Source organism: Pyrgilauda ruficollis, unplaced genomic scaffold, assembly GCF_017590135.1.
Source record: "Pyrgilauda ruficollis isolate IOZ18807 unplaced genomic scaffold, ASM1759013v1 scaffold3, whole genome shotgun sequence".
NCBI lineage: Eukaryota > Metazoa > Chordata > Aves > Passeriformes > Passeridae > Pyrgilauda > Pyrgilauda ruficollis.
In genome coordinates, this window is record NW_024524377.1 from 13537046 (window position 1) to 13556908 (window position 19863).

The 19863-nt window shown below is 58.4% G+C and overlaps 2 protein-coding genes across 2 annotated transcripts in view; both read right to left on the reverse strand.

Annotated features, from left to right (window-relative positions):
• Positions 1-1836: 1836 nt before the first annotated feature.
• Positions 1837-4890, reverse strand: CRYBA2 (crystallin beta A2). Its single transcript, XM_041473210.1, has 5 exons — positions 4859-4890; positions 4113-4286; positions 3557-3698; positions 2367-2509; positions 1837-2081 (listed from the first exon to the last, which is right to left on the reverse strand). Exons 2-5 carry the CDS (start codon positions 4271-4273, stop codon positions 1934-1936), a joined length of 594 nt encoding a protein of 197 aa, XP_041329144.1. The 5' UTR covers positions 4274-4286; positions 4859-4890; the 3' UTR covers positions 1837-1933.
• A 14244-nt stretch (positions 4891-19134) lies between these two features.
• The window catches only part of CFAP65 (cilia and flagella associated protein 65), a 31266-nt gene continuing 30537 nt past the window's right edge, over positions 19135-19863 (reverse strand). The window contains exon 32 of the mRNA XM_041473233.1: positions 19135-19605. Within this exon, the coding sequence (XP_041329167.1) occupies positions 19569-19605 (37 nt within the window). The 3' untranslated portion in view covers positions 19135-19568. The remainder of the gene's footprint in view (positions 19606-19863) is intronic.

Here is a 19863-nt window from a genome sequence, read left to right on the forward strand (position 1 = left end):
AGATCCTAAGAGCTGGCAAGCCCTGTGTCCATGTGGAGCTTTGGGGACCAGAGTGATGTGACCCCAGGTTCATGGGGGAGCTGGGGCGGACCAGAGGATTAGGAAGGCAGGATATACGAGAAACCCAGGAAACAGGGGCCCATGTCCATGGGGGAACAAGGGACTGGGCCGTGGGTCTGAGTGGGATCTAGGAGATGATATTTCAGGTCTGTGGGGCTTCTGGGGATGGAGCCCAGACATGTGGAACACCCAGCTGGAAGCAGCTGCAGGTCCCTCCGGCTGCAAGAGGCAGTCTGCCCCCACCCCCCACTCCAGTGCTCTCCTCCCACCCCAGGTGGAGCAATAAGGACCCCAGACTTTGCAATGACCCCCACAGCCCACCCCTACCCCCATCACAGCCTATGTGCAGGTGCCCGGGAAAGCTTCACCTGTGAGCCGGCGTTGTGGAGCGGAGCCGAGCTGACGTGGCCCTGGGCTGGCTGCACCTGGCCAGGTGTGCCGGAATGTGTTTGTGCTGGGGGAGAGGCCGTGCGGCCGGCGTGGGGTGGGGCCAGCGGGGACACGGAGGAGACGGGGGCGGGCTGGGGGGCACTCTGCAGCCGGAATGCCATGTGGGATGGTGCTGCTGGGTCTTCTGCACAGCAGCACTGGGGCTGGAGGGGAGAGGGGGCATGCAGGGAAACACGTGTGTGCTCAGCCGTGTGCAGCTCTCTCTCACACACACACACACACTCATGCATATGCTGACACACACACCAGGGCTGGGGTCTCTGCACGCTGCTGGGTGAGGGGTGTGCACAGGCTGACCCCCAACCCAGTCTCCCAGCAGCCTTCTGGGACACTCCCTTTCCTAGGGCAAAGCACGTTTTTAGCAGGGTGGGCATCAGGGAGCCTCGGCATCTCAGGCACTCAAAACTGTTCCACCACGCATCCATGTCCTGGGTGTGGGGAGCACCTTGGGACCAAAAGCCTGTGCCCGAGGAGGGCTTTGGGGTGCCAGAGCAGGACAGATGACAAGGAGGAGGAGAGGAGGAGGAAGCAATGTGCTGGGTGCAGGGAGCACCTCGGGATGGGTAGCCTGCACCCCAGGAGGGTTCAGAGCCAGATGGAAGAGGAGGAGGCTGGGAAAGGGTGCTGGAGGAGGAGGAGGAGGCTGGGTGGGGCTCCCGGTGTCCCAGAGCCGGATACTGGCACGGATATGCTGGCGTGGCAAGGCTGGGGGAGGACACACACACACCTGTGAGCATCAAGCCAGGCCCCCTACCACCTGTGGAACACTGCCCTCAGGCCTCCTTCCCCTGACCCCTGCACAACCACCTCCCCCCCAGCCCCTCTGTGCCAGTGCCCCCAGACCTGACACAACTGTGGCTGCCCCGTGTGCTGTCAGAGTCCCATCCTGCCCCAGATGACCCCTATGCTCTTCCTCCTTCCCATGCCTGCAGCAGGCAGAGACCCCCTTCTCTCTTCCAGAGGCGTGCAGAGGAATGGGACCTTGAGTTTTCACAGATTTTATAGCAACCAATTTCTCTGGCATTGATTCTGGGAGGAGAATCCAAGGTAGAGCCCTGCTGGATGCCTCTTCCCAGGGCACAGCCCTCTTGGTGTCCTCTCCCACCTCCAGCACTCTCTTTGCCCAGTAAGTTCCCCTTTTCCCAGCCAGAGCATCACAGCAGTGGAACTGTGCATGGACGAGAGGTGAGGTGCAGAGAGCTCAGCCCAGGCTGGAGCTGGCCATGAGCCCAAAACTGCCTGGGGAAGGGGAAACCATCCAGGTTGCCACCATGGTCCTCCCAGCATGGCAGCCCCCTGAGGAGCAGAGCATTGGCAGAAGAACTCTTTTTTTTTTTTTTTGACAAATGCCTTTATTTGCTACCGGATAGAGGTCTATTGCACAGCAGCCTGGAGGCTGCAGGGCACACAGCCCTGCTCCTGTTCAGTGCTGGACGCGGCGGATGGATTGGATCTGGTTGGTGTGGGCCTGGCTGCTGTATTCATTGTACTTCTTGAACTCGCCGTTCTGTCTGTCCCGCTCCAGCACGTACTGGTAGCCCCTGTATCCTGGGTACTGGTATGCCACCCACCTACAGGCAGACCCTTGGCTCAGAGCCCCATCCCATCCCATCCCATCCCATCCCATCCCATCCCATCCCTCTGCTTGCTTTGGGAGGAGAAGGACAGAAAAATACCCACTGGCTTGTATTTTCAAGGAAAAGGTAGCAGGAATGCATCCCTTTTATGAAGGGGTCCCCCTTCCAAATCCTGGGGTTTATGGAGGTATTTTATGCAAGGAGGTGCTTTATGCAAGGAGGTGCTTCTGAACCCCTGCTCTTGGCACCCCCAGTCCCTGCCCCACTGGCTGCACTCACGCTCCGGCGTTCACTTTGATGGATGCCACCTCCTTGTTGCCCCAGCCCATGGCCTGCAGCGAGGGATAGTCGTCACTCAGCTCAAACTTGTGACCCTGGAAGTTCTCAGCCTCGTAGAGGATGACTTTGCTGTCATTGTGGTTCTGCAGAGAGACAGAGCTGGAGGTCAGCAGGAACGGGCTGGCTTGCCCAGGGACATGGGATGTGGCATCAGTGTGACACACACCAAGGCACTTTGAGAGGGATCGTGAGCAGCTTTTGTGCAATGCATGGGGATGTCCTTCAGCCTGGCACCCCCTCACTGGGACACCCCAGAACTGCCCCGAGGATGCTGCTCTCATGTCCCTGTGGTCCCAATGCACAGCTGCCAGTGAGAGTTAGTGGCTACAACTTCTGGACCCACATGGACTGATGCCCTCAGCATCACCACGCTCCCCAAGGTTGCAGGAGGGTTCAGGGCAAGGCAGGATGCTGAGAGAGGTCCCCTCAGCTCTGTGGGGCCTTTCTGGGTGCTGGACACGGTGGGGTTAATGGCTGGGACACTGAGTGATGCAGCACTGTCCCCCGTGCCCAGCCCCCACATGCATCTATCTGCACCGAGGAGCAGTCCTGCCAGCAAGGAGTGATCTTATCGCATCCCCTTTATTAAAGCCTGAACATATCTGCCTGGTGATTATTAAAAGTTGGGGGGGGACCCCCCGCTCGGAGGCGCAGACGTGCCGCTGCTGCGAGCAGCAGTGTCTCTGCAGATGGAGCGATAGAGCCGCGGCTGCCCGGCACGCCTCAGGTACCCTGGCTGGGAGGGGGACGGGCCCTGCGCTCCGAGCGTCCCTGCGGTCCCGCCAGCTCCTCTCTGTTCATCCCATCCCCGGGAATCAGGGCTGGGGGACAAGGCCTTGGAACCCCAGCCAGGGAGGTGGCTCTCCAAAGCACAAAGCAGAAGGAGCTGGAATTGTGGTTCAGGCTAAATTTTAGACATAAAAAGCATCCCGGGATCTTTTCAGGGAGGTGGGAGCTGGTGGGTGCAGCTACTCCTCCACTTCACACATACCTCTGTGAACAGCTCACCCCTCCATCCCATGCCCATGTAAGTCATCCTCCAGTCTGTCCCTCATGGCCTCCATGCTGGGCTACCTGGAGGAGGCTCTGCCTGCCCCGAGCCCTCCCTCTGCGGTGTCCCAGTAACTCACTGCGCATTTGACAGGCCGGAAGGAGAGCAGGTGCTCGGTCCGGTAGCCACTGTTCCCGCTCCAGGCCTCCCACCGGGGATAGTCACCCTTCTCCAGGATAAACTGCTGTCCCTGGTACTCAGGGTACTCGAAGCCTACCCAGCTGGAAGGAAAAGGAGGAAAACCCTCAGGGATGTGTGACACAGTCCCCAGGATCAGTCAGGGGTCAGCTTCTCCTTCCTCTGGGCAGGGGACAGAGACGTCCTGGCAGGCTATGGGTCTGTCACAGATGTTGGGGTCGTTGCTAGCAGCAAATGTCCCTTTTGAAAGAGGGATCCCATTCCCCACAGGCACATCATTGCCTCCAACCTATGCCTTGCCTTGGTAAGGTCTCCCTGATTAGCAGATCGGAAAACACAAGGAGCACAAGCAGGGAGGTCGCATGATGAGGCTGTGTCATAGCTGAGGAAGAACTTTGGTGTGCTGGCTCCCTAGCAGTTCCCAACAGTCCCCTGGGAGCAGTGGGTTTGCTGGAGCAGGGTGTGCCAAGGGGCCGCGGGGCCGGCGGGGCACTTACGGGCCAGACTCCACCTTGATGGAGCGGATCTTGCGGAAGCCGCGCTCCATGATGCTGGGGCACTCCATGAGGAATTCGCAGCGCTTGCCCTGGAAGTTCTCCTCCTCCCACACCGTGATCTTGTACTGCCCCAGGGTGTCCATGGCTTCACTGCTGGTCATACGGGTCGCTCGGCTGCTGGCAGAGCCCCACGGATCACCCCAGGGCAGGTGCCCACCGTCAGCCCCCAGCCACCCCACTGCCTGCTGCTGAGCCTGGGATGACGCTGGTGCTGCCCTCACACATCCCATGCCACTGGCCCATTGCCCTCCCAGTCTGGCATGGGGACATTTCCCATTCCCTTTCCTTCGGTGCTGGGAGATCTCTGTCCAGTGAACCCCAAGCTGCAGGGGGAATTTGCAGTGCCCCATCTCTCCATGTGATGTACCCAGGGCTGCCTCAGTTTTTCTTCTCCCAAGCTCCCTGCCATGGCTCCGGGAGCTGTCTGGCTGCGGTGGCACTGTACCCACTGCTGGGAGGCGGCGGTGACCGCAGCTCAGATGCGGGTGCAAGTGTAGCCCTGGGGCAGAGCAGCCCGGCTCCTCCATCCCTCCTGCCCGCACAGGGCACCCCGCTGTGCCACACAGCACCCCGCCACTTGCCCTTCCCCGCGGTGAGCGCTGGGTGGGGGGCTTGCTGTGGGGTGAAGGGAGCGGGGCAGCGCCTGTGCACTGACTGGGGTTTGGGGCTCACAGCCCGGTACTTACTTGGTCGGAGGGCAGGGCACAGAGGCGGAGGTGGCGGTGCCGGCGCCGCTTTTCCTCTCGCCCTTTATAGGCGGGCGCTGAAGTGCCGATGGTGCAGGCGGCCAGGGCGCTGTGTCAGCAGGCAGGGGATGGGGGGGCCCGCGCTGCTCTCCCGGCCCAGACTCCGGCTGTCCATTCCACTTAGGCAGTGTGGCGAGAGCGGCCCCCCCGCGCCCGCCGGGGCTGACAATGAAAGTGCTGGGCTGTGTTTGCGCAGGGGCTCAGGGCACAATGGGCAAAGGGCCTGACGCGCCGCTTTCCTTTCTGCCCCCGGACAATGTCCCCGCTTGGCCCAGGGATTAGGGACCCAGCCTTTCCCAGGGCATCCGCGGCCTTTGCCAGGGTTGAGGCTTGTGGGAAGGAGGTGCCAGGGTGAAGTGGGGATTTGCCATCTGGGAGCTGAGGGGCACTGATGTCCTCACGCTGGAATTCAGGGCTTATCTGGGGCTGCTTCTGCCCCTCCACGTGGGACTCTGCCATCCTTTTCCAGCCGGGCCCTGCAGGGATTCCTGTGCTGGCTGCAGACTGGGTCCTAATGGACCCCAGTTAAAAGCTTGTAATGCCCTGAGCATTTCCCCTGGCTTGACAAAGAGCTCCCTGTGCTCCCACTCACCTTCCACTTGGGCCAGGGACACTGCACAGCAGGAGGGGACCAGCTTTGGGACAGAGCTGTGTCTTTCACCTGGAGAGGAGGACCAGCCCTGCCTGGAACTGCACCATGCCATGCAGCGATCCCCAGTGTCTCCTACCAGGACCTGGGACGGACGAGGCCAACACAGGCTGGAAGGAGGAAGAGTGCCCTGTGAGCTGTGCAATCCTGGGTGTCTAGGCAGCTGTGTTCCTTGCAGCATCCCTGTGTAGTCTGTGGTGAGGCTGGGCACTCCCCACCTTCAGCTGGGCAGGTGACACGCTGGCCACTGGGCAAGGGCCAGACCGCAGCACCTCAAACCTTCCCAGGAAAACTCCAGCCCTTCTGGGGGTCCTGGGCATGGGGTCAACATCACAAGAGACCCGGACATTGTTGGTTATGGAGAATGCAGTATGAGCAGCTGGGGGTGGTGTTAGTACGCCTGGCATCAACACAAATAGGGGACCGAGGGGTGACAGCAAGGACGGGCTGGGGGCAGGACTCTGGGGTTCCTTTTGTCACCTCCCCACTGCTCGACAGCCCCGAGGCTCGGTGCGGATCTGCGCCGATGCCTGCGGATCCCAGCAGAGGGTGCAGCCTGGCAGCGGTTGGAGCAGGCTCCAGCTCAGGGACATTAGTGGCCCTTGGCAGGGGACGGGCGCTGGGGAGGCGACCCTCAGCTTGCGTTGCCTGAAATGCTCCTAGCAGGGCGGAGCAGACCCTCTTGGAGCTATCTGGGGAAGCAGAAGGTGGAAGGAAGGATAGGGATGCTCCCTGGAGAAGGAAAAGAAGCCCAGTGCAGCCTGGTGGCTTGGGGACATCTCTCAGAATGCTGGGAGATAGGTCTGGGCAGGATTTAGGGAAGCCACCACCTTGGCAAAGGCGGGGCAGGATGCAGAGCTAATGCACTGCAGGGTCTCCCCACGGTGCTGCCACGCCCTGCCTGGGCTGTGAGAACAGAGGTGTGGGGCACTGGTTAGTTTGGGGTGCTTGAACTGGGGACTCTGAGGTGCAGGGCACTGTGGGTGTATTACAGAGCCCCAGTACGTGAGGCACCACAGAACACATAGGATGCTGCAAGCTGTTATAGGCTGTGCATGTGTGGGGCACTGTATGGTGTGCCACAGCATCCATGGGGCACTGGGAGTGTGCCATGAGGGGCCATCCCCATGCAACATTTTGGATAAAAGCACTGGAAGGTGAATGGTGCAGAGGAGAAACCCAGATGCAGACAGTGCCACTCCCTTGTTCCTCAGCACTCTCTGGGCTGTGCTTCACCTCCTGCTTGGTACATTCAGGGCAGCCACACGGGAGCCACAGCCACTGTGAATCAGTGGGGTCACTCACAAGCAGCCTTCCCTGGCTGCATCCCAGAATGCTGATGCAGCCTGTCCTCCCTGGGCCATCTCCAGGTAGTTTCTGTCACCAGCCAGCATTCCCCTGGCTGGGTCACCTGCAGGCCCCAGCCACACCTGCCCAGCTGGGGACAGGGGCAGAGGGAGGCTGGTGCGGGGGCAGGCAGTGACTCTGCTCAAGGGCAGCTGCTCATGCGGGCTGCGGGAGCTGGTTAGCACTCGCCCAGGGCCTCCTGCATAGGCTAATTTAATAAGGGCCCCTCGTAGCTCCCAGCTCAGCTTGTTCCCTGCACTAGCAAAACAGATCATGTTTCCCAGTGCCACTGGGCACAGCGTGGCAGCCGGCAGCCCGGGGGCACGGTGGGAGCAGAAGGTCACCCAAGTGCTCCATGCCGAGCCCAGACCATGCCAGCCATGGGCTGTACCCCGTGCCTTGTGCAGGCACTGGTCCCAGGACAGGGCACAGCTGGGGGAGCCTGCAGGCTGAAGGGCAGCCATGAGAGAGGCGAGGCAGGCGCTGCCCAGGAATCCCGATGGTGATGTTTTCTGTCGAAATACTGTCTGTACCCATTGATGGAATATCTGGGCTGGCTGACCAAGGCAGCACAGCTGTGTGTGGTCCGCCTAGCTGACACCAGGGCTGAGCCCTGGTCACACCCTGCCAGCACCTCTAGCTGCTCTCTCCTTCTCCCCAGCCCTACTGGGGGCTGGACCAGCACTCCAGGGGGCTGGAGGTCTGGGGGCTGGGCCCAACAGGAGCAGATGGAGCTGGAGCCAGCCCCTGTTTGTCTTTCTTCCAGTTGCCTGGTGCTCTGTTTGTTCTAGGGATGGCTTCCTGCTGTCAGGGCCAAAACAGGTGGCTTTTATTTGCAGGGTCTGGCTGATTAGATCAGGGGTGGTGTGTCATTGCCCCCACACAGTTCCACTGCTCCCTTTTTCCTCTGCTTTCTCCCCCAGCCTCATTTCTGTGGGAAATCATCCTCCTTGACAAGGATGCAAACACCCTCCTTCTCTCTCCAGTCACCTGTGCTTTGGGGCTGATCTGAACATGGCCACACCAGGACTGGTTAATCCCAGCCAAAACCCCTACTTCCACCTTCTGAATCTTGGATCCCAGAGCCAGAAGGGTTGCTGGGATCCCCAGTGCCACTTGTCCCCTCCAGAAGCTTTGAGCCGTATGTGTACAGCACACATCTGCCACAGAAGCCTCCACGCACAGGCGCTGCCTTGCACAGGGAGCCCTGGCCCTTGCCAGCTGCCCCACAGGCACGTGTCCCCTGTGCACGCAGCCACCCCATCCCATCCCTGCAGCCAGGAGCTCCTGGGATGGCAGGAGCCCGGCAGATGTTGCTGGGATTAGCTCCCACGCAGGTGCACACGCACAGCGTGGGCTGCCAGCTGTTCCATGCCCCTGGCACCGTGGCCACCCCGGGCACGCTGCTCACCCCCTCCTCATGGGACCGTGGCTGCCCACTCTGCCCTGTGGCACCCACAGCTCTGGGGGTGCACCTGCACAACCCTCCCAGACAAGGATAGTCCCAGGGACACACGTTCACCCTGTGCCACCCATTCACCACCTGAGTCTGGCTGTCCCCAGTATGCGGGTGTGCTCAGTCCCCACGAACTGCCAGGGAAGCTGTGGCCTCACCTGCCTGCTCCCCACTGTTCCCATGGGGACTAATCCCACCTGAAGGTCAGGGAGGCTCTGCCAGCTGCTTACCTCCTGCCTGTGGATTACAGCCTGGGTGTGAGCAGGTGGAAAAGGCTGCCTCCCCAGCTTAGCCCACCCCTAGGAGGGAACTGATAGCAGCACAAAACCAAGACAGACTGCTCCAAAAGGGAACCCAGGGTGGCATGTCCCTTTCAGCCTGAGGTGTCCCGTCTGTCACACCTTACCCAGTCGGGATGCCAGGCACTGGGGCAGAGGAGCTGGTGTCTGGTCCTCTGGTCCAGATCCTGACCTGCAAGGGAGCCTGCTGGTGCCAGCCACTGTGACCTCCTGCTTGTTAGCACAGGTGACCTCAGCCTGGCACCTCCAGGGCACCCCATATCTTCAGTGTCCTGGAGGAGCTTGCTGGTCCTCAGAGTCCCCAGTGCAGACCAGTCCCAGGGCTGCGGCGATGGAGACAGGGGAGCACATCCCGACCTGCACCCAGCCTGGCCTGGATGCAGCTGCTGATGCATCTCCTTCAGTACATTGTGTCATTTTGGAGGGATACCACGGGGTGAGCACAGCTTCCCAGATGCCAGCTTTACCTATAGCAACTAAGGTGTTGTCCTGGAGGTGCAGAGTGCAAGATTAAGGCTGGCAGCCCCTGGCAGCCTCAGAGCCAGGGGATACCAGCTCAGCTGCACCTGACCAAGGTCCCACTCCACCCTAGTGCTCCTCCACTGCCCTGTTGGCCTCATCTGTAGTGGCAGACACACCAAGCTGAGTGATGCTCATGCAGGAGGCAGATGAAAAGGTTGGCAGTGGCGGGTCCCCTCCTCCAGCAGCTCTGAGGATCAGCACAGGCGGGGGCTGAGCCAGGCGCTGCCACAGGAACAGAACATCCTGCCCCAGGGCTCCTGAAGCCAGCAATAGCTGGGCCAGAAGCAGCAGCCCTGGCAGCCTGCTCAGTGTCCATCTCCCAGGCAGGCTGCCCACACACTTCCCAGAGCCGCTGGCTGGGAAGAGAGGAGCCCCATCACTCACCCCTTCCCTGCAGGCCCCTTGGGAGGATGGGGCTGATGTATTCCAAGATGCAGGATTAGTATAAGCTCTGGGTTTTTCACCCCAGCGTCTTGACTCCTTCATCAGGGCTCTCCCTTATCGCTTTCTCTTATGGGGGCTCAAAGACATTTTTTGGGGGCATTTGTAAAACATGTCCCCTCACCCCAGTGGTCTGTGGGTGCAGGGGGGGAGGATGCCAGGCTGTACTTATGCTGTCCCTGATACTCCCCACGGCCAGGAATGGGTTGGAGTGTGCAGAATTCCTGTAGTTTCACCACAGCAGAATGCAGATCCCTGCCTGAGACCCACCTCTCCCCTCCACCCTGTCTGACAGAGAGGGATAAGCTTGTCCCGGAGTCCAGGGAGACTGAAGACTGCCTCTTCTTATTGTCTGCAGCAGGGAGTGGTGTGTGGGATGGATTCATTGCCTGGTGACAGTACCTGAAGCCTGGCAAGGGGAGTGCAGGACTCCAACACAGAGCAAGGACAGTCCCTGTGCTCCCTGCCCCAGGTCTGGCCATGCCAGGAGCAGGCTGGAGCAGCACCCTGGCCTCCAACATCAGCTCATCCCCAGCGTCACAAGCAGCCTGTCTCCTCATGCAAACTCTCTGGGTACCCACAGTGGTGCTGGGACAGACTGACTTTGAGGGGCAGGGAGCTCCTGCTCTGCCTGGGCACGTCCTTCAGGCACAGCAGAGATGTGCCAAACAGGCTGAGTGGGGTCAGTTGAGGTCTAGAGATGCTCACACCATCCTGGTTTTCAGCCCCTGAGGTGCCCACACAGCGCTGTGGGCTGGTGCCCTCCAGAGCTCTGGTGTGCTGAGGATAACCAGCTGCCTCTCCCACATCCTGAAGAAAAGCAGGGCCTGCCCCAGCATGGCACACCCCATCCGGGCTGGGCAGGACATGGGCAGCCCAGAGGCTGCCAGCAACAGTGCACACCTCTGCTCCCACCCACACCTTCAGCTGCACACACCAGGAAAGGGAGCAGCAACACAGGGGCATGGCCAGCACCACCTTTCAGCTCAGCAGGAGAGCACACACACATGCACACACAGCTCAGGGATGCACCAGCTCTGCTCTGCCTGCCGGGGAGGGCACACACACTGAAACACCTGTGCAAATACACGGGCATGCATGCACATACACACCTGTGTGAAACTACACCTATGTGCAAATCCAAACCCGGGCGCTTGCGTCTCCCCAGTGCTCCTCCTGCACCCTGCCCTCTCCATGCAAATCCTCCTGGTGCGGAACTGTGCCACGGAAATCCCCAGCCCAGGTCCCAAGGGCCCCACAGCCGTGCCACTGGCCATGCAGAGCCTGGGGTTTGGGGAACAGCACCACCCAGCACAGACAGCAATACCCTACTGTGCCCCATCCCATGCCAGCCTTGGTACCCGTGGTACTGGCACTGGCTCTGACATGTAAAAGTGGGTGTTTGATGCCTCTGGCTCTGCCTGTTGTGAGGAGAAGCTCACCCTTGGGTGCTAATCCTGACAGAGTCATTCATTCCCTAGGTAACACAGCCCTCAGGACAATGTGTCTGTTGGGGGCCATCCCACCTTTGAACAGCTTCCCCGTGCCCTGGGCTGGCAGAGCTGGGGCAGCGGGAGCAGGCTGGGAAGGTGGCAGGGGGGCAAGTAAACCATAGGGCGTAAGAGAGCCCAGAGGTGCTGGAGCAGGCAGGCGAAAGCGGAGGCGGCATGGCCGCGTTTCCACAGCCCTGCTCTGCCAGATACCATCTCCACCAGGCTCTGCCCCCACAGGGACACACGTGCAGTGACTGGAGCACATGGACAGCAGGGTCTGGCTTTGCTCGGAGTTATTAATCATGTTCTGTTTGATCCCAGCCTGAGCAGGGCAGCTGCAGAGGGTTGTGCATATCAGGGGATGTGTTGTGCTTTCTCAGCTTTTCAACTTTGGCAGGATTGGTAGCAGGGGACACAGAGCCTGGAGACACAGCCCCAAGGGCCCATGACCACAATGATGGCCAATCACCATATTGTTCCCAGGCTAGGATGGACCCTTAGCTCTGGGGGATGCAGGGAGTGCGGCAACCCTGGAGATGCTCTTTGGTTTTGGCCCCTACCTACACCACCTGATGGAAACTTCCTAAAGCATCTGCCCAAACAGGATGCCTAGGAGGTGCCTCATCTCTGCCCCTTCCAGGGGCACCCCAAGGAGGGAACAGGACTCTACCACTTCAGGACCATGGCTGCTGAGCTTTGTCCTGTGCATAGGTGCATGGGGGTGAGGGAAAGCAGAAGGAATCATCATGTCCCTCAGCACACTCCAATCTCTCCTCCATCCGCACTGGGTGGATGGGCTGAGCCTTTTTGGTGTTTGCAGAGAGGCTGCAGATGGGCTCAGGATCCACCTGTAAACTCAGAGCATCCCTGAGCACAGTGGACTGTGCAGAACTGGATCCTGGGCTATGGAAGTGCCTGTGCCTGAGGGCAGGGCAGAAGCAGCTCAGGGCTGACAGAGAAATCGAAGGCAGAGCCAGGCATAGAGAGTAGGGACATGAGGGATCTTTCCATTCCCAAAAAATATCCTGAGGTGGGAGGAAAGCAGGTTTACTGCTGTCCCTCTCCTAGCTCTCCATGACTCTCTGCAGCCTCCGTGGTGCTAGGAGCAGCCCTGGGCTCTGAATGTCTTTGGCTGCTGGGGGAGAGGGAAGGGACAAGATGTGGAATGGGACAGGAGTCCAGGTCAAGCACTTGTGCTTGGAGAGCAGGGCAGGCAGTGAGCAGGGCTGTCCTGGAAGAGACCTACTGGCTTGCCAGCACCACCCCCCACACCCTTCCACAGCAAGCATAGGCAGAGGGATTGCCACCAGCAGGATCTGGCACCTGGCCTGCAGGCTTAGGGTGCACAGCAGGAAACACCTGCCCTGGACAGTCAGACAGTCCTGGAAGGGCTGGGAAGTGCAGGTCCTGAGAGTGAATCAAGGCAGAGGGAGGCGAGAAAGGATGTGACACCCCTCATCCTCTGCCCTGCTCCTTGCTGCCTGCTCCTGCCCTTCCTCCCCACTGCTTCACTCTCAGCAGCTAAAGCTCCCTTGGTGCCAGCAGACCATTGAGACCTACCTGGGTGCTTGGCAGAGCCTGCCAAACTCCACCCTGGGCCAGCACGGTGCCCGGGCTCTCTGTGCCTGCCATGGCTCTGCAGTGCTGCCAGGGCCAGGCTGCCCTTCCCCAGCAGGCTGCTACAAGCAGCAATCAGCCACACAGGCAAGATGCGTGTGCCTAGTGCATTACATGTGCCTGCCATGCCGTGGGCACATGGGCATGGGCCCTGCACGTCACAGCCTACAAAGCTGAGTGCCAGAAAGGCCATGTGTACCACTGTCACCTGGGTCCCACGTCCCACAGTGCCATGTGGAAGTCCCATGGCGTTCCTGCATGCTACGTGTGGATTGCTTCATCTGTGTGCACTGGCTGCTCAGTGCTGCGTGTGTTTGGGTGAGATTGCGTGTTGTGCACGTCCCTCGTGCACTTTGCTCCGCACACAGACTGCATGTTCACCTGGCACGCAGCAGTTGCAAGCGGGCGTGTGCTCCCTCCGCGGCTGCAGGGGCACGGCCGCGCTGCAGGGCTGCGGTGCTGCCGGGGCCAGCGCCAGCCATGCGCTCGCAGATGGGCTGGACCTGCCTAACGCGAGCCGAACGAACAAAACGTTCAGGTCAGGTATTGCACGTGGGGCTCGACGCCAGGCAAGTGCAGAGATGATCCGACTTGGGACAGTGTGGGCTGGAGGGGTGCTGTGCCTTGGGCTGTCAGCAGCCCCTTCCTCCCGAGCTGGGTCCTTCCAGGCTGGGTGTCCTTTGCTGCACATGCTGCTCCAAACCAGGGTAAAGTCTGGAAAGTGGATGCTTGACACCTGCTGCCTGGGAAAGCCAAACAGAGCAGGGGCAGGTTAACTGGCACGGCAGGGTGGAGAACGGGGAAGAAAGGAAGAAAGGAAGAAAGGAAAAGTAAATGGAAGAGGGGAGGGGAACAGAAAGGATTGGAAAATACAGGCGAGAGAGAAGAGTTAGGGAAAGGGGACAGGCTGGATGGTGTCCCCTGAACCCATCCCCTTCCTTCCCGGGAGCTCGGATGTGTGACCGGACTCCCGGTACTTGTCTCAGGAAAGCCCCGAGGATGTTCTCCATGCCCAGTACCCTGTTCCCAGCCAGGCAGGCAGGATCCTGGCCAAGGTGTGCTGGGCTATAGCAGCTCACCTGGCTCCGGTGACACGCTGGCAGCTGTCAGGTGAGTGGCTTCGCCTTCCCCCGCTGGCTCACAAGCAGAAAATGAGGGTGACGCTGGCTGGATGGGGCTTTTATAGTCCTGATAAAAATAGCGCTGGCTGGCCGGCGATCGGGGGGCCGGAGAGATGTGACTGAGCAGAGACAGGCAAGAGGGCTGGGCTGGCGGCGGCGAGCCTTCTCCCCAGCACACCTGTCACAGCTCTGTGTTTGCTCAGAGCAAATATTGACCCAGGGAAGGCAGGCTGGGCAAGGGAGGCGATTAGCCCACCTAGATTAGAGGCAGAGCAGGTCTCTATGCAAACTCTCCAGGGCTGCCTTTGTTAATGGGAGCCTGATGGGCTGATAGGAGCCAGGAGCCTGGGTGCTGGGGTGGTGGGGAGGAGGAGGTGGGGGGGAGAGGAGGAGACATTCATTAACCTGCACTGGAACAACACCAGCTGTCACTTTTCCACCCACCTGCCTGGCTCACTTTGCAGCAGAGACGAGAGGAGAGCAGGGGGCCAGGGGAAGCAGGTGTGAGGATACCCTACCTGGGCAGCTCTAGGACGGCAGTGGCTTTCTTGCAGTGTTTTAGGCTGCTGAAAGGCCAGGAAGTTGTGAAGCCTCTGGGCAGAGAAGTTCAGTGCCTACCCCAAGCAGTCTGAGTGACAGTGATAGAAAAGTCTTCCTTGTTCTTACCCCAATCCCCCTACTCATGCTGAAAATCCCCATGGCACACCAGCACAATGCTCACGTGTGATTTAGAGCAGTCCACAGACTTCTGAGCTAGGCAGCAAAGCACAGCTCAAATAAACTTCGGGAGCACTCTCTTTGGGAGTGTTCCCTGCATGGCCACACAGGCCAGGAGCCAGCTGTCCTAATGCAGCAGCAAGAGCAGGATGTTTCACTCCATGTGCACATGCTTCCCCGTGGGTCACTGCATCCCAGAGTCACAGCACCCTTGTGTCCCAGCTGTGTCACTGCCCAGCAGGTTAACCAGAGCAGACGTCCCCGTGCTGGCTCTGGGAACAGAGCTCATGGAAGCCAGGAGAAGTTTGGAAGCACTCCTACAGTGCCCAGCCACGCTGCTCAGCCCTGGCAGCCCTGTGCTGACCTCAGCCAGAGCCAGCAGGAGCTGGGCTCTCTCTCCCAGTTGCTCTGGCACCCACAACTCCTTGGATAACAGAGCATGAAGTGCAGCAGCGGTGGCAGGAGAAGCTCCTTTGTGCAAGTGCAGTGGCCTGTTTGTTTGTGTAGATGGGTGTGTTTGTGGGTGGGGAAGGGGGTAACGCTGCTTTAACCCCCACGGCAATCCTGGTCCTGGGTGTGCTTTAGAAACCATCACCATCGCTCCCTCAAGAGCTGCAGTGTATTTGCAGGCTGCAGTAAATGGATTCCCAAATGCAAAAGGATAGTGGCAGATCCTTAGGAGCCACTGCTACCTAATTCTTCTTCCTTGGAGACTTGACCCTCTCACACTCAGGATTTTGAAAGGCAAGCTCCATCCCTCCTGCCTGCTGCTGCCTCTGCAGGTTGGGGTACCCCAAGCCTGCCTGGAGAGACGCCAACCTGCTGCCCTTGCTCATCCTGGTCCTTTTTCAATAGTTTTGGCAGCAAAGGAAACGCAATACCACCTATACTCTGGGTTGTGGTGCAGTGAGGAAGTGTGATGTCCCCCTCCTTTTGGTGCTGTACAGGCTGTGATGCCTGGACTTACATATTTCTCCTTTCCTGGTATGGGGAGTGTGCTGGACAGGGCTCCCACCCCTCCCTGCCCCAGCACGCACCAACATAGCAGAGCTGCAGCTCCTGGCATAGGCTGTCCCCTCTTTCTGGAGAAGCAAAAAGCCCCAAATACCACAGGTGCTGCTGCAGTGCCAGCCGACATCTCCAAGCCTATATGCTGTGTCAGAAATGCTCTTTCACCCCAACCTCTCTCCTTCAAGGACAGGACCCCACTATTTGCTAAATAGCAGCAAATACTGTCCTTGCAGGGCTGCTTTACAGAAAACACGAGTAAAGCGGGTCCCTTGAGCTTGCAGAGTGCCTTGCCCTGCACTGCTACCCTGGGGAATGTCTTGCACCTCTTCTGGCATCTCTGGGGCAGCATTTACCAGTTTGTGCCCTTCCCTGTCAGGCAGGTGCGCAGCACTGGGACAGAGCTCTTAGTAGGGCTGGCCTTGGAAAGGCAGCTTCATCCTACTCTTGCAGCAGCCAAGGGCTTGTTCTGCCTCACTGTCCCATGAGGACTGACTAGGTCACATTACAGCACGTCTTGTGTCCATCAGGAGCCAGCATGGTGCCCTGGCCTGGCCTGAGCATGGCTCCCAATCCCAAACACCAAAGTGACACAGCTGAGCCAGCAAAGCCCAGTATCTCGGAGATGGAGGCCAGGGGTGAAGGATCTGTCCAGCTTTGCCAAGGGTTTTGGAAGGATCACCCTCACACTTCTGCTCTTCAGACACTGCAAGCTGGCCAGGGCAGGACTTTTCCAGGTTCCTATCTCATACATTGTACAGAGGGAGAAGAGGCTGATTCCAGCCAGGGAATGGTTGATTCTTTGGCCCCTAACACTGCTGCCTTCCCCACACTGACACAGAGACCCGCCAAGTGGGGCTTTGCAGGAGATTCAGGCTCCCCAGCTGCAATGGGACAACAAAGCCTAGCAGGCATCCTGTCTGGGAAGCCCAAGAGCAGCTTTGTTCCCTTCCCTTTATCTCCCACACAATGGCACGATTCAGCAGGTGTTAAATGTTTTAATGGGATTCAGGATAGCTTCTGTTGCCCACCTGCCCCAAGGCCATTTCAGCCCTCCCTGGGAGCCAGGAGTAAGAGCCAAGAAGAAAGCGCCTGTTGTGGGTGCATTAACTGTCTGATGACCGAGTGCTCCCGGTAATTCGCACAAGGAGAGGGGGAGTCCCATTAGCTTGCCAAGTTCATGCTCAGCTATAGGCGTGCTGGCTGCATACCTGCCGGGAGCCTGGCCTGGCTACCAACCCCAGTCCATTGGGAACATCACCCATTTCACTGCCCAAACACCACTGGGAAGAAGTAGGATCTGTACCTACAGTATTTCTGTTGGAGAGATGTGCATTAGAAACGTGGCTCTGTTAGGCAGAGGCCAAATCCAGTGCTGGGAGATAGTACAACAAGCTCAAACTTCCTTCTGCCTGAGCCCCAAATGTCATTAGCAGAAACAGGACTTCTCCCCTCTTTTGGGTGCTGAGCTGAGCTGTGAGTCTATAGTCCCACAAGTTCATAGCCCTTGGCAGTGGCTACCAACAAAACCTCTTGCCAAGAGAAAGTCCCTCCCTGCCAGCCTGCACATCTCTGCCCTCCGCTCACTTCCATCTCCCCATTGCCCCAAAGATCCAAGTGAGAGAGAAGCCCCTGGGTGAGAACATCCACACTGTAGCTCCACACTATGCAGAGCTCACCCCCAGCACTATCTCGGAGTGCTGCTGTCTCTCTTTGCTAACAGGACAGTGATGTGGCTCGGTCACACATTGAAGAGTTTTCCAAAACCAGGGTCAGGGTCTAGTTCCCAGCTGAGAAGAGGAACTGGGAATTTCCCCAACCTGGGAAAGAGGCTGCCCCTGGTGTATTTATATTTTAGGATGAGGATAAAAGAAGAAAAGTGTGTGGCAGCTGCTACACTCTTTGCTCAGTGCACTCAGAGTGGTTGTGGTTGACAGGCACCAGAGAAGACCTACAACAGAGGTGGCACACCACCATCTCACAGCCCCTAAAAAGAGCTCAGAGATGACAAATTTCTCTCTCACAGGTGTAAATAACTCTCATATCTGTTTGCCTGACTCACTCATTGTTTAAGGCATCATCTTTGAGATCTCTCTACTAGAGTAATGCTTATCAAACAAGTGAATTTCCCTCTAATAGTGCTCCAACAGGCAAGTACAGTGTGACTCGTGTTTTCTCCAGGTCCAGGCTGGGAGCACAGGAAAGTGGGGAGAATAGGAGCTTTAATGGCATAAAAAATTCCCTGCACATTTGATGGTACTCAGGCTCTCTCCATTTGTTTTTGGGTGTTACACCAGACTAACACACAGCATTTCCCATGTCAGCTCTTCCAGGTAGTGGATGCAATGGTGCAGCTGCAGTGATGCAGCCTAAAGAGCATTAGATCACACAGCAGGTCTGAGGGTGGACAAACTGACTTCACTGCTCCATGCTGCCCTTGGGTAACTGGATTCAAACTGCTTTAGGGCAACAGTGAGGTTTCTGCCCTTGCCTTTACTATCCATTTGGGAACTTTGTTGTGGGGCAACAGAGCATCCTAGTGAGGAGCCTGGACCAAGAAGAATCAGTCCAAGTGGACTGAACAGCCAGGCCCTGCTGCTGCCTTGAGCTGTGGAGGGAGGGAGGAAGTGCTTCTACATCACCTGTTCAGCACTAGCCAAAGCCCAGAGGAATAGAGAAAGTCTGCTGTGATGTAGGAGACCTGGCACACAGAGTATTGGGAAGGGAGGAGAGGGTTTGCACTTCTCATGAGAAGGACCCATGTGAAGGCCCAAGGCACTCAGGCTGAGTTCAGGAGCTGGCAGTGCCTCTGCTGTATCTCTGACAACAGGAACAGCTCGGCCCTGGGGCTTAGTAACGCTTACGCACACAGGGCCCCTGCACGGAGAGGAGTGCTGGGGTGAAGCTGGGTGAGCTGCAGTACCCCAGGCACAGCAGGCAACTGCCCTCTGCTGAGCGGGGCAAAAGCCCTCCACAGTGCCTTTTGCACAGTCTTCTCTTAGGATGCGAGGGAAGAATATGCAGCTCTGGTCTTGGCTGGGTCCCGGCACTGGGAAACAAGGCATGAGGGTTTGGAGGGGGACACCAAAGCTGCACCCTCACCAGAGCTGGGTGGCTGCATGAGCCCCAAGCTGCAGAGTCCATAGTGGTACGGCAGAACAGGGGATATGCTGCAAACACAGCCCACTGCCTGGCACACTCATCCTGCAGCTCCTGTCTGGGAGCAGCAGCTGGAACCCAGCACCAGCCTGTTCTGTGCTGGCCACTGGGATTTCTCACAACTCACGCTGCCACCTCCCGGCTGTGACAAACATGCTCCTTCATTGTGACTCGTCTTGCAGCCTGACTCCCCAGGCCAAGCCAAGGCTCAGAGGATCCCCTTCCCTAGGTGACAGCCTTGCAGTTTGGAAGGGGAAGACCTTGTCCAGGGCTCACAAACCCAGATGCATGAATTACGTATGTTACACACGGTGTCAGTGTCTGAAGGTCAAGTTGCTTTTATTGGGTTGCCACGTGTACAGATTGTGCTGCAGCTGCCCCCTTGGAACCTGCAGTCGCCACTGGAGCAAGGAGGGGAGGAGGATTCAGTACCTGCATCCTGCTGATCCCATCACCTCATTGCCCAGATGTCAGTCCTTTCTCAGCTACATTTCAAAGCAGATTCCACTCCTCTCAGCCGGTGCAGACTGAGGGCAGTGGGGATTGTCATAGTGGTGTCCGTGTGCTCCCTCTAGCACGGAGTTCTTCTCCGATGATGTGGCCAGCCACAGAAAGGAGAGATCTCATGAACTCTGCCGTGGAGTTGTCAGAGGATTCAAATCGGTGCTGAGAACATAATCAGGACATACCTCCTCAGAGAAAGCCAGCATGCTGAGCTAAGGTCATGGTGTGGGAAGGTCTGAGTTGCTCTGGACATCACAGGGATGAAGAATGGAGAGAGCCGATGTGCTTGAGGGGCTTAAGCAGCACAGTACCAGCAGCTATGCTCTGGAGGGCGGGGGAGCTGAGCTGGTGAATCTGAAGAAGAGATGGCAGCTCTGGAGATTACATCTACATCCAACAACCCTCTTCCATTATCTCTCAATCCCATCTCTCTGCACTTCTGCCCAAGCTAGGGCAAACCTTTATGCTTTTTCACTCAGGTCCCAATCTACTTTTCCCACCAGTGCCATTCCCTCAACCTAACTAGATCCCACACCCCCTTGGACTATGAAAGCTTTGCTCCGTTTCTGCTGTCAGAGGCTGTGCTGCCTGCTCCTTGACCCTTTTTCGCAA